General features: G+C 42.9%; 1 protein-coding gene across 5 annotated transcripts in view; it reads left to right on the top strand.

Annotated features, from left to right (window-relative positions):
• MDGA1 (MAM domain containing glycosylphosphatidylinositol anchor 1) overlaps positions 1 to 13,963 on the top strand; it is a 281,764-nt gene that overhangs the window by 106,594 nt on the left and 161,207 nt on the right. For all 5 annotated transcript variants that reach the window (XR_014154409.1, XR_014154410.1, XM_081854150.1 and 2 more), the window contains exons 5-6: positions 2,202 to 2,334; positions 13,251 to 13,520. Coding sequence is in view for 3 of the 5 variants with exons in the window: in XM_081854150.1 (XP_081710276.1) it covers positions 2,202 to 2,334; positions 13,251 to 13,520 (403 nt within the window). In the remaining 2 variants the exon portion in view is untranslated. The remainder of the gene's footprint in view (positions 1 to 2,201; positions 2,335 to 13,250; positions 13,521 to 13,963) is intronic.

Raw genomic sequence — 13,963 nt, 5'->3', positions numbered from 1 at the left:
TTTGTCCAGTCTGGGGCTCAATCCAATGACCCTGAGATTAAGAGTCTCATACTCTTACCAACTGAGCTATCCTAAGTGGCTTTATATGTGATCGGTCTCATGAAAGACATTCTCTGAAACAGATTTTCTTGAAGCAAAAAGGCAAGTGGAACCTAACACAAGAAGTGCAACATTGCTGAGAGCTCCCAATTAGCATGCAGCTTGACCAAAATGTTGACATGTCCAATGCTACATGCCTAACTTGGCATGACAGCCTCAAAAAGTTAGTCTGGAAAGTCCTTTGGAAAGATATTTTAAATGGAAACAGGAGGTCAAGGGGACTGATAAGTTATGGAAAACCATACCTTGCAGGAGGAAAGAAAGAAAGAATCATCATAAACTAGTGGGGCATTTTTTTAATGATCCAAAAATCAAAATGGAAACTTCGGCAAGATAGCACTAAGTGCAGATTATTAAGAAGGACTCTATTGGTGGTGCAGAGGAGTAAGGGCAAGAAATAAGGAACTCATTTTGTAGACTAATGAAATTCATTTCATATGATATAGGTGGACCTTAGCAATATAGTTTATCATCCCTCAGCTGTCAAGTGATGTGAAGAAAAAGATAGCCTGGCTCAGTTTTCTGCTTAAAGCAAAAGGGAAAGTCTGTTCTCCCCAGCCCTGTCAAAGGCCCTATTTAAAGCTGCTATGTCCTAAATGAATCATCCTAGAATTCTGTATCTGCTTTTCTAGGAGTAAGTTCCATTGCACTCAGACTTACATCAGAGCACACATATATAGGATTCCAATTTTGTTCTGGGCTTCACCTGTGGACCCACCTCAAACTGCTGGTTTGTGGGGGTTTTTTTACCCACCAGATAAGAATAGTTTCCTGGTAAAGACTGGGGGGGGGAATGTTATCCCTCCCCAGCAACGGTCGTTGGTAGGGAGTTGACTTTTGCCCCCCACACTGGGGATTTTGAGGGACAAAACCTATTCTCTCTGGGAGAGAATTGTTTCAACTGACTGCCTAGGGGAAGACACAGATCTGCATAAAAAACCGTTTGTAATATTCACTTCAACATTCTTCCAAATTACTGTGACTGGAGAGAACTCGGGGTGTTACCCTAGTCAGCTTGGTTTCACTTTTTTAAAAAAATGCAATAGTTGCTTTAACCAAGGGAGAAAAATAGGGTTGTTTTTAAATGCAGCATTTTTGGTGCCCCTGAATCCACAGAATGATTCGGAGCATTAAGGGAATCCCTGATATAATGTGAAGACCTCAGGAGAATAACTCCTGTTCACCTAGTAATTTGTGAAGTACGCTGAGCTAATGCACACTCCTATTTGCATATTCAAGGTTTTGTTGAAGTAGTGGATTATCAAATATGGGAATGAAACATTTTGGAAACCTTTTAGAGTGTAAGTTCAAAAGGCAGAATATGCTGGCCATTTCCAAATATTCAAAGGCATTCCAGGAAAATGAGAGGAACAGCTGTTTGCCCTAGCTGGTGAATAAAGGACAAGAAGCACTGATATTTAAACTTACAGGGCAGCTGAGCATTTGGAATAAGCTGCCTGGAGAGTGAAATCTCCTTCCTTGGAAGACTGGGCACACATCTGTCAATGATATTCTGCATATAAGATCAATTGTTTCAGGAAAGGGAGTTGCAAGAGATGTATTGATTCATAATATTGCCATCCCATCTTCCTTCTGTGGAACTCAATGTAGTGTACATAGGATTCCCATGTGATTTCCCTCTTGGCCATGCCCTGACCAGATCCAAAGTTGTATAAGTTGCAGCAATGTTATGGCATCATATATCTTCAAGCTGTGCCCTGTACTTTGTAGGTTTATGGCCCAGCAGTTAGGGTTTGGGGAGGGGAAGGGTTTGGGGGATTTCCATTGGTGAAATTGGGAGGTTTGTTTTTATGCCTGGCTGCTGCACAGGGAGGTGGGTGTATGGGGTCCAGAACTGGAGAGGGAAGGAAGGGTTAAATGTTGTCACTCTGTGTGCTGTGATTCTCCCCTCCGCCTCAAAAATAATCATCTCCTGTGTTGCACTTAAGCATAGAGGAAATTGGACAGAACTGTTTGCATGTACGAACCAATCCTAACATTATTTGATGGAAACACTGGGTCATATTAAAGTCTGACAATCTCTCTCCCTCCCTCTTTCCCTTCCCCTTCCCCTTCCTCTTCCTGTTTCCTTCCAAATCCAGGGAGAAACCAAAGTCCTGAAGCTGAAAAATCTGCGACCCCAAGACTATGCCAGTTACACATGTCAGGTGTCTGTTAGAAATGTTTGTGGCATTCCTGACAAGTCAATCACCTTTGAACTTACGAACACAACAGGTAAGTGAGAGACCTCCAATGGGTGGTGTCAGTAGGAAATGTGTCAGCATATGAGTCCCACACATTAAGATCAGCACCAGAGGCTTTGCTGGCAGGAGGGAAGGAGGGATATTTGAGCAGGAACTTACATTTTTACTGTGAATTCAACTTGGGAATCTTCCTACAACTGATTCTTGGGAATCTTCCTACAACTCATTCTAAGTTCACATTTCCACATGTTTCCCCTTATAAGACTTCTTTAAAGTGTGTTTATGAGACAAAATGTTACACCAGAAGGGGCTGTGGGACAGATCAAATCATACACAATATTGCTTTTCCTTCAGCTCCGCTCCAATATGGGAAATGAGTCTGTTTGGGAGGAAAGTGCTGGGGGATTGCAGGGAAATAAGCTTTTCAGGGAGATAATACTTTGGGCCAATATCTCCTTCCCACTTGTCCAACACTTTTGCTCTTAAAGCCCAACCATCCTTCTGCTGCTCTATATATGTTTGGTGTATGACTAAGGTTCTGCCACTGTCATTGAGGTCTTTCTTAATGTTAGAAACTTCAGTCCCTTTTGCAAGGATGTCTGACTGGAGAATGGAGAATAGGCAGTGCAACTCTAAAGGCACACATGACTGATTTGAAACAGAGAGAATCCTGTTTGACTTGAACATTGCTATTATTCTTAAGAAGTATATGTAAATACACCATTAAAAATTGTCTTTAAATATCTACTTCCCCCACCTCTACCACCACTGCAATTTCACATGACTGCATTCAGGAAAGGTCCTTTTGTCCTTACGGAATCTTTCCCCTCATGAATTTTGTAATGGTGCCTATGACCTGTGAGTAGGAGCCAGGGAGAAAAAATAAATTCAGTTCACATTGAAAGGCAAACGTTCTTAATTCGTGCTTTCCGAAACAATACACAAACAAAACTTGGTCATCTTTTGAAATTCCCACTTCTCCGAATTTTAAAATGTCTACTTCTCCAGTGCAGTTATGTGTAAAAAATATATATACTGGGATTAAGGAAAAGCACATTACAAAAGCACATAATATTACAGGAAATTGCCTTAGAAAAAACTTGTTATTAGGAAAATTACATGCAAACATGTACATTAAGAGAAATTCACACTAAAATGCTGGTGACTTTTCATGAGGACTTTTTGAAAAACAATTTGCAAAGTGGTGTGGAGTACTGACTTTGACTGTCATGGTTGTCACTCAGACTATGATGATAGATGCTCTTACTTGATACTAAGGAAGAGAACTTTACTGAGGCTGATCTAACAGGCAAAGAGTCACAGCAGCCTCAAAACTCGGACTAGGCAATGGGAACAGCATGACTAGCTGGGCTAGAAGAAGAAGCCCATTTTGAAGGAGTCCAAGATCAGAAGCAACAGAGTTGTTTAAATAGATTGACACACTCACCTGCCAAGTTTCAAAGGTGAGATAAGCTTCCTTGGAAGACTCCTGTGCCTTGAGGAAATGTCAAGTGTGCACTGCATCAAGGATGATGGGTCTATTACTAGTGGTGGTCCTGGGTGACCAGGCTGTGCCCATCTGATGCCCTGCACCCCATTGATGCTGTCCCTTCCCCAGGAGGGAAGAAGAGGGAAGGCGGGATTCCCACCTCTCCATCCAGAACTGCAGATTCTGGGAGAAGGGAGTACTTGCCTTCTGCAGCCTCTGTTCTCTGGTCTCAGCCCTCCCCTCAAAAAATTGCATCCTCTTCTTTGTCCCCCCTTGTTTGTCACAGCCTGCCAATCCAAGCCTGAACCCAATGATACCTTGAGTCTCTTTACATTAAGAAGAGAAATATAAGAAACCAAAATGAACGTATTTGGCCATCCCTAGTGGGATGATCTTATGTATGCAAAACATGTGTTCTACCAGTGAACTATGGCCCTTGAGGAATAAATTATTAGCATAAGGCTTTAGGATAGCTAACAAGACTTTAGGAGCAATACTAGATAACAAATTGAGCATGACTTAACGAGACAATGATTTAGCCAGAGAGTTGAAAAGCCTAATTCCAGCATGTACAGTGGTACCTCGGGTTACATATGCTTCAGGTTACATACGCTTCAGGTTACACACTCTGCTAACCCAGAAATAGTGCTTCAGGTTAAGAACTTTGCTTCAGGATAAGAACAGAAATCGGGCTCTGGCGGCACGGTGGCAGCAGGAGGCCCCATTAGCTAAAGTGGTCTTCAGGTTAAGAACAGTTTCAGGTTAAGAACGGACCTCCGGAATGAATTAAGTACTTAACCTGACGTACCACTGTATATATTTTTAAGACATTCTATCTAAGACATAGATGGTAGTCATGATACTACTCTGCCCAGTAATGGTTAGACCCCCCCCCCCAATGCATCATGTTCACTCCCAAGTCTTTTTGTCCAGAAGAGTGTTAAGAAAAAGTAAAGGATTCGTAGGAGTGCTACATAGATGGGGAGTAGAAAGGCAGGAAAGAGACTTAGAAAGCAGGCCAGGGAAGCTAGTGCAGAGTAATGGCTAAGAGATTGAACTGTGAACCTGGCACTTCCTTGGCAGCTCTAATAGCTGAACATTAGAAAGATCTTCCTAGCTGTAAGAGTACTTCGCTGGGGAATGAGCCGCCTGGGAAGTTTCTTCCTCAAAGGGGTCAAGCTAAGCTTGGCCAGACGTTGTAACTTCAAGGCTACAGGACTCCTTTTCATAGCATACATTTATCTAGAGAAACCACCACCTTTTTGTTCTGTACTTTCACTCACTAAACCATTAGAATCAGTGTTGTCTCCATAACCTGGGGGGGGGGGAGAGACGTGGAAATCACCTGTTAATGCCCTTCTTGGGAATACGAAAGAGAGTCTGTTAAGGGGTGACTGAGCTCTAAAAGAAGTTTGCCCCTTCATCCTTCCCCCTTGTATTCTTTTATAAATGGCTTTACAATTATGAGGCGTCAAGGGCCAGCTACAGGACTATATCAGCCCAGAACCTTGCATTTTAGGTACCGTGGCTGAGGGTGGAGGAAATTAAGGGTGCTGTGCCCCCCCCCTTGATTTCAGATAGAATAAGCAGCACAGCTAGTGAATTCACCAGCAGTTAGACTGCAGCAAATTGGACTTCAAAGGGAATTGAAAGTGACTCTTGCTTGTGTTGCCCCCCTCCCTTTCCACGACAGACTTCGCCAGCAAGTTTTCTGAGCCGAGAACAAAAGGAATCGCCACAGGTTACAAATAAATGAGATTCATCTGCTGCATAACAATGACTGCATATTGTTAGCCTCCATCCGCTAGCTAGGGAAGGATGTGAATGGAGGTGGGCCCCAAAGCTGGTTTTGGATTTTGCGCTGTCTAGCCAGAGCTCTTTTGCCTGAAGAGGTGCTGCTGGCACTTTTACAAGGTGCAGGTGGCAGTTTTACAGGCACTTTCCCTCCCAGTTATACATATAAACAAGCTGCCCCAAGGCACCACCGGTACCATCAGGTCACATTTTCTGACATTACCGAGAAAGATAAAATAAAATGTTGTTGCTCAGCAGGATTCTAGCTATTAAGGCTGAGAAACCGACATAAAATAAAAAGTATAATTTTGAATTGTTGTCTAAACCAGAGCTTCAGAGACATCCCCCCCTCCCACTCCATTGCAGGGCACGTTATGTTGAGAAAAATGCTACTTGGAGCCTCTTCAAGGGCAACAACTTACGTCTTTTCCCACAGGATGAACTGCATCCTGATTGATCCATGTTGGTTTTCAGAAATGAAGACTATCTGTAGCCCATAGGTGTGAAATAATTATTTTATTTGCAATGAGGAAAATAAGAGAACTATCAATTCAGCGAAAAGCAGGAGAAATCCCACACTTGTGATTATTGCAGGTTATTTATTATTTAATTATATGTATTCCAACCTTCATCCAAAGATCACAAGGAAACTCACAACATAGAAATACAAAAGGAAAAGATGCTGGGGCCAACAAGAAGAGAAAATTCTCGGTTTAAGATGCCATCATTTGGTCATGAATTTGGGTAGATGTTCTCCCTATACTTTATTAAGGCTTTTAGAAAATATTAGTAACACACCAGTTATATTCTCACATTCCAGGGTTGTTTCACATGTCCATCTGTCACACGCAAAGATACAGATGGTACTGGTTGTTCAGTGTCATACAAATTGATAAATGAAGGGCATTTTCGTTTACATGTAAAATCAATGCACAGCTGAAAGATAAATCTGTGAGTCTCTTCTAAGTGGTCCATTATCCTCTGATCACTATTCAGAAAAGTCATATCTGAACAGGAGTTCGTAGAAATGGTGCTTTGTACCACACCTAACAAAAACCATCCATAATTTCAAATGAGGTACAGATGTGTTCAAAGCCCCATTATAACCACCTTCTTTTCCACAACCAAAACAGATTCTGTTCATTCAGCTTCTTCTCTTAGAATTTTCTTTCTAGACTCTTTAGCATCCTTGAAGCTCTCCTACGGTCATCCAGGTCTATCTCTGTGGTGCTGATTTGAGGACGTCTTTGTCATTTCATGGAACAATGACATATGAGTTGACACCATCTTTTAAAATCTAAAAACTTTAACAGGATTGGAAAACAAAAGAACTAAGCACAATTCAGCTATGGTGTAGAGTGGCACCATAACTTATTTATTCTTTGACATAACTATTGTGTTAATACAACATAAAGTGATGTTGGCCTTCAAACTACAAGGCCACATGGTTGCTTCATGTCCAGTTTGTTATCCACAATAATCCCTGTCTTCCTGAGAAATGCTGCTGCTACCAAAGAATCTATGTACTCAAGCCTTAGAGCCCTCTTCTTGTGTAGAAAGGAATAGGGGCCTTTGTAAGTAGAAGAGACTATGAAGTTCCCTGTTGGCCAAGTATGGTATAAATATCAGGAGCCTCCTCAACAGAGGCATCTAAGGCTCTTATGGGCCCATCAAAGATGAACAAATTGGATATGGCATAAGCTTTTGTAGACCCCAGTCCACTTCATCAGATACATGGTAATTGTAAATTGGCAGGCTTTTATACACTTGGTGATGGGAAAATGTTCAAGAGTAGGGTCAGAGTAAAACAAAATGCAAAAAGAACAGCTTCAATGGCAATTACCTAAAAGTAAAATAATTAGTGAACCGTTTACAAGGCAGTGCCTTCTGTGTTTTGGACTTCAGCCTTCTCCTGCTTCTGGCTTCACACACATCCCCATCCTAGATTTGAGTACATCTAGGAGTGAGCAAATCCCCACCCCATTTTGCTCCCCCACCTGTGAGCAACAAAATGAGAGGCATCTCTGCAAATTTACAGAGAGGGCAGAATTTGCATGCGCTCGTTGCTGGAGCGCCTCTCGGTTGCCACTGAATGAAAGTCATAATTCCCCTCCCTCCTTACCTCCAAAAAATTGGCTGTTGGGAGTGGAGTTACAGTGGTAGTGAGTGCATGTACATTTCACATCACTCTTCAGATATATCAGGGCCCCACTGGAGCTCAGCTTGGAGTGGTTCTCAAATGATAACATTTGTCTCACTACTAGGTACATCCAGTTTTAATATAATGCCTTGAGTACTAAGTGAGTTGAAAGAAATTGGGGGCACTTCACTTGAGTGAATCTGCATATTTGGCCAGTAAATGGGGAGCACTGCTTTCTGAAGCACTGAGGTAGAACAATCAGTCTGGATGTGGAAAAAGAGAGCAGCTCTGAAATATATATGTTGCTGCCCTTTTATTGAGAGACCAACCCTCTCACTTTCTGTTTGCGTGAGCTGTAACTCAGAAATTCAAGGCAGTCTCAGCACAGCTCATTAACACAGGGTCCAAGGAGAAGAGATGGCAGAAATAATGATGTCGTTAAATCAAGCTTTATGAATATGTAACAACACCTTATTTTGCATTATTACGATTGTTACTTAAAACATGCTCTCAGCCTTTGTACCTCTGACTGGTGCTTTCTTAGCTCTGTTTGGAGTCTCTGATGGTGCTGAGAAGCTTTAAAGGGGCTTTAAAGGGCCTTTGAGAGATTAGACAGAAAAAACATAGAGAAATGCCTTTTGGATCTGTGTCTGGGGATGTGGGGGGGGGGGATTAATCAGAAGGGCTGAGGTTAAGCATTCTAAAGGAGAGGAGCTGCCCATTCATAATGTGACTCCTTGCATAAAGGGGAAGGCTCAAGGATTTGTGAATGAGGTTGGAGTTGAGTGTTTGATATGTATACAGGGCAAGGAAATGGGTTGGCACCAATTTGCTAGGGTGGAGGGAGGGGTGGCATTAACAAGCTAAAGGAGTTTTGCTCTTTGTTGTTAAGGCCTGAGCTTGTGGGAATTAAATCCATAAGGAAAAATCTTTTGATATCAGGAGTCTGCTTTGAGAAATAAAATGAGATGTGGGGATTTGGAAAAGACCGTTCTGCCACAAAATGTGATCGGATGCTTCTAATGTCCTCCCTTCGCCCAGAAAGGGCAGAAGCATGACAGCAGAGGCAGCCATGGTTTAGCATGTGCGGCCTTTGTCTGTCCAGCAGAAAAGAACTGCTACTTTGCTTGACAAACCATTTGCACTGTCTCTGTCATACATCCCCGAGACGCCAGCAGTGAATTACTGTTGGATATTCTAGCAGTAATTTAACACTGAACTACTGCTGGATTGGTGTGAATTCTACAGTGGAATTCTGTATTAAGGAATAGTGCCGGGTGAGATTTCTGGGGCTTCCCACAGATAGATTTAACCAGCAAGGAGTGTTTCTATTTTTTTAAAAAAATGATATTTATTAAAAGTTTCAAAAATTACAGAGAAAGAAAAAAGAAGAAAGCAACAACAACAAAGGAAAATTTTCAAAGCATATATAACAATACTTAAAAGAGGGAAAAAAGAAAAAAACATAAAAATCAATACAACAATAACAATAAAAACACAATATTCCATATCTTTATCTTTCATTAACTTGTTTCATCGACCTCCTCACACCTCCCTTTTTGTATTCTAGTTTAGTTATTTATTTCAGCAAATTCTTTCCATCCTTCTCAATTTCTTTAAAAATAGTTTCTCTTAACAGTCTAACCTATTAATTAACTCAACAAATCCTTTCCATCTCTCACTATATTCTGTCATTCAGTTTACCTTAGTTTATTTTAACCTTATCTTCCCAAAAATACCTTAAGACTTAAAACTTAATATTTATTTATACATAATTCCTTATAACATTTCTGCTAAAGCCAAATATTTTCATTCCAACATTTTTCCTAATACTCATTAATTTTACACTAATTCCCAAAATAAATTTTTAAAAGTTTTCTTCCAATCTTCCTCCAGCGTCTCTTCTTCCTGGTCTTGGGTTATGTCAGTCCTTACTGTCCATTCCATCTAGTCCATCAACCTGGTAATCTTATGTCCGAGGCGCTTAAGTCTTTTCCATGTCCCTTCTGCAGGTCTTCTTCTTGTTTGTACTTGCACTTTACCTTGTCTTTTGTAGATCTCTTTCTTAATTTCTTTCCTTTCTCATTGAGGAGTAGGTCTCGGGGATGCTCCAACTCAAAAATATATCCATCTCTCCTCAGCAGATCGGCCCATTCCCCACAGTCCCATTCCCCACAGTCAACAGTGTAGTCCAGAAAATATTTAAAAGCATGTTTCAAAGTCCCTCCAAACTTAAGGGGCCCCACAACTCCAGACACCCCCAGGCCCACTTCAAATTCAGCCTTCAACCCCCCCAGGCCCACTTCAAATTCAGCCTTCAACAACAATAGCTTATGCTCCTGTAGGGCCTCGGGCCTCTCCATTTGTGTTACTTGAGGTTCAACAGCAGCCTCCTCCATTATCTTCTGCGTTTGCACTTGCTCTATCAAAACAGATTCCTGAGTTGGCTCCTGGATGGTTTCTGTGTACATATTCACTGTTTGTCCAAAGTTTCTGACTGCAACAGTCATCAAATCCATCTTCTCATGCATCTGCTCCAACAAAGCGCTTGTCTTGCAAAAAGCAAGCACCAAAACTTCTTCCAAACACATTTTTGTTCAAGGTCACAGTCTGGTCCCACGATCCTAATCTCCACAGCTGTAAAATCCCCAGAACGACTCCAGCAACAATTTAACAAGCTCCCTCTAGAGGAGGCAATTTCTATTGGATCCATTCCAGTCCGGCTTCCGCGCTGGTCATGGGACCGAGACAGCTCTGGTCGCCCTAACAGATGATCTCCGCAGGCAGCTGGATCGAGGCGGGTCGGGGCTGCTGATTCTTCTAGACCTGTCAGCAGCCTTCGACATGGTTGATCACGAACTCCTGGACCACCGCCTTGCGGACGTTGGGATTCAGGGCACAGTCCTTCAATGGCTGCGCTCGTTTCTCTCTGGTCGGGGACAGAGGGTGGCACTTGGGGGAGAATTGTCATCGCGCCACTCCTTGGTGTGTGGAGTGCCTCAGGGTGCGATTCTCTCCCCGATGCTTTTTAACATCTTTATGCGCCCCCTCGCCCAGCTTGTCCGGAGTTTTGGGCTGGGTTGCCATCAGTATGCCGATGACACCCAACTCTATCTGTTGATGGATGGCCATCCTGACTTGGCCCCAGACACACTGACCAGATGTCTGGAAGCTGTGGCTGGATGGTTACGTGGGAGTCGGTTGAAGTTAAATCCTTCGAAGACAGAGGTCCTCTGGCTGGGACGGAGCGATATGGGATTGAGGGGGCAACTCCCATCTCTTGCGGGGGTGCAGTTAGTGCCAGCACCGTCCGTTAAGAGTTTGGGTGTAATCTTCGATACCTCCCTCTCTATGGAGGCGCAGATTACAGCTATAACAAAGGCAGCATTTTTTCATCTCCGCCAAGCTAAGCAGTTGGCTCCTTATCTCTCTCACCCTGACCTAGCCACTGTGATCCACGCGACGGTCACCTCCAGACTGGATTATTGTAACTCGCTCTACGTGGGGCTACCCTTGAGACTGACCCAGAAACTCCAGCGGGTGCAGAATGCCGTGGCAAGACTCCTTATGGGGTCTTCGCTGCGAGATCACATTCATCTGGTACTATACCAGCTGCACTGGCTCCTGGTGGAGTACAGGATCAGGTTTAAGGTGCTGGTTTTAACCTTTAAAGCCCTATACGGCCTAGGACCCTCGTACCTACGGGACCGCCTCTCCTGGTATGTCCCACAGAGGAACTTACGGTCTGCAAATAAAAACATCTTGAAGATCCCAGGCCACAGAGAGGTTAGGCTGGCCTCAACTAGAGCCAGGGCCTTCTCGGCCGCGGCTCCAATCTGGTGGAATGCTCTGTCACAAGAGACCAGGGCCCTGCGGGACTTGACATCTTTCCGCAGGGCCTGCAAAACAGAGCTGTTCCACCAGGCCTTTGGTCAGGGCGCAGCCTGACCCCCTTCCTTTGGCAATCTGCACAGAATTTTGCTTATTGGTTGCCATAAATTTGATTTTAATTAATTTTTATAATGAAATGTTTTTAGAATCGTTGGATTATTTTGATTGTTGTTAGCCGCCCTGAGCCCAGCTTCGGCTGGGGAGGGCAGGATATAAATAAAATGTATTATTATTATTATTATTATTTGTATCCATCTTTTAAAAACAGATCCAACAAAGAAAAATTACTTTCATTTTTTTTTATTTTTTGTTTCTTTTAAATGCAAAATGCAACATTGGAATCAATTTGTTTCTCTTCTTCAACTAACTGTCAAAAGATGTTCCATTCACAGTCAATGAACTTCACCAAAAATCTCTGTCTCTGACACCCCGTTCCCAGGTATGAGACAGTGGAAATTTATCTTTCTTTACTCTCTCTCCTGCAGGCTTGAACAGTCAAATTTCCCCTCTTTACTCCTGCTTCCAAGAGGGGTTTAGATGATCAAAACAGGAGGAATTAAAAACCTTTATGTACAACTTTCCAGACTTTGGCTTGCATGATTTTTGCTTCAGACTATTTACAAAAGCGGAAGGCGGACTTCCTGTTTAGGACCTTCCCGCTGAGTGCCAAATTAAAGTGTTTCTTAGCCCAATTTTCTGTTCTACTCACGGGTACTTGTTTAGAGTCCAATTGTCCCCAGGAAAAAGTCATCGCTCTCCGGCAACAGCTGTGCAGCTTCACTCCGTAAAAATAGCGGTTGATTCAAAACACCGCGCCACTCACCCCACGTCACTTCAGGTCCCCGAAAAAGGGGTTTCCTCAGCAAGGAGTGTTTTTAGGAGGTGGGCAGGGGACATTCTTCTCCAGCTCAGCAGGCTTTCCAAGCCCCCGAAGTTTGTTTCCCTGCTTTGCTTGGGTGAACTTGTCCAGCATCCTGGGGCAAACCAGCAGTACCCCAGGGGAAATTGTAGAAGCTACACCAAGTGTAGCTAGAAAGCACCATGGTCCCGTCCTGAAGTTGTAGCCTTGAGATGTAGTGATGGCTGCTAACCTGGCTGGATTTAAAAGAGGATTAGATAAATTCATGGAGGATAAGGCAATGAACAGCAGCTAGCCTTTTCCAAGAATGCCTCTGAATGCCACTTGTTGGAAATCACAAGTGGGAATAGTACTGTTGTGCTCAGGTCCTGCTTGTGGAATTCCTATAGGCATCCGGTGATAACAGGATTCTAGCCCAGATGGACAATTAACCTGATACAGCAGCTTCTTATGTTCCTAAGGAGAGACAATAGAAGCTGGAAGCTGTCCTGCAGTTACAAGAGGGTGATCTACCTGTTCTGGAAACTGATTGCATAAATATAATTGAATCTTTTGGGATGAGATATACCTTCATATTTAATACAGATAAGATGGAACTGCATTCTTAGAATCACATATTTGAGAAGTACTGCCTTCTGACATGTCATCTTTAGCCCAGATTTTCCCTATAAAGGCAAGAGAAAAAAACCCAAGTGTCCTCCTTTGGTAAATAAAGCAAATTCCCCCCACACAAGCTAACCTTTGCGTCTCTCTCTCTCTCTCTCTCTCTTCCAGCTCCACCAGCCCTGAAGTTGTCTGTCAATGAGACCTTGGTGGTGAACCCGGGAGATAATGTGACCATTCAGTGTCTGTTGACTGGTGGGGACCCTTTGCCCCAGGTCGTCTGGTCCCACTCACCTGGCCCTATGCCCCGCAACAGCCTTATCCAAGGGGGAAACCTCACCATCTGGAGCATCCGTGCAGAAGATTCAGGGTATTACAACTGCACAGCCATCAACAACGTGGGGAATCCAGCCAAGAAGACAGTGAACCTTTTGGTGCGATGTACGTGTTTCAGTGGGCTTAGCTGAAGACTGGCTCTGGACCCCCAGTGCACACACACACACATGTACATACTGCTTGATTGTAAAAACAAACAAACAAACCTCAAAATGGTTGCAACAAGATAAAACAAGAAAATCAAGAAAAATTCACAACCACACTTAAAATCTTGCAAAAGTTAAAATACTAAATCAGATCAAAATTACCTCAACTTTCTAAACATAATACTAGCACTATGGGCTAGAGAATAGTATTAAAAATATTATTCTATTTCAATTTATTGACTGCCCTTCACCAATTTAACGTTCAATATTAAAAGCAATTTGACCCAGCACATATTCCAACTTGCCCACAAAACTGTTTCCCCCCCTCAAACCATGTCCAATTCCCCCTAACCTCATGTCATATGAGATGTCAGGTGTGGACAAGTAAGGACATGGCGAGTA

The sequence above is a fragment of the Podarcis erhardii genome (assembly GCF_964252035.2).
Source record: "Podarcis erhardii genome assembly, chromosome: 3".
NCBI lineage: Eukaryota > Metazoa > Chordata > Lepidosauria > Squamata > Lacertidae > Podarcis > Podarcis erhardii.
This window is presented reverse-complemented; position numbering and strand designations above follow the sequence as displayed.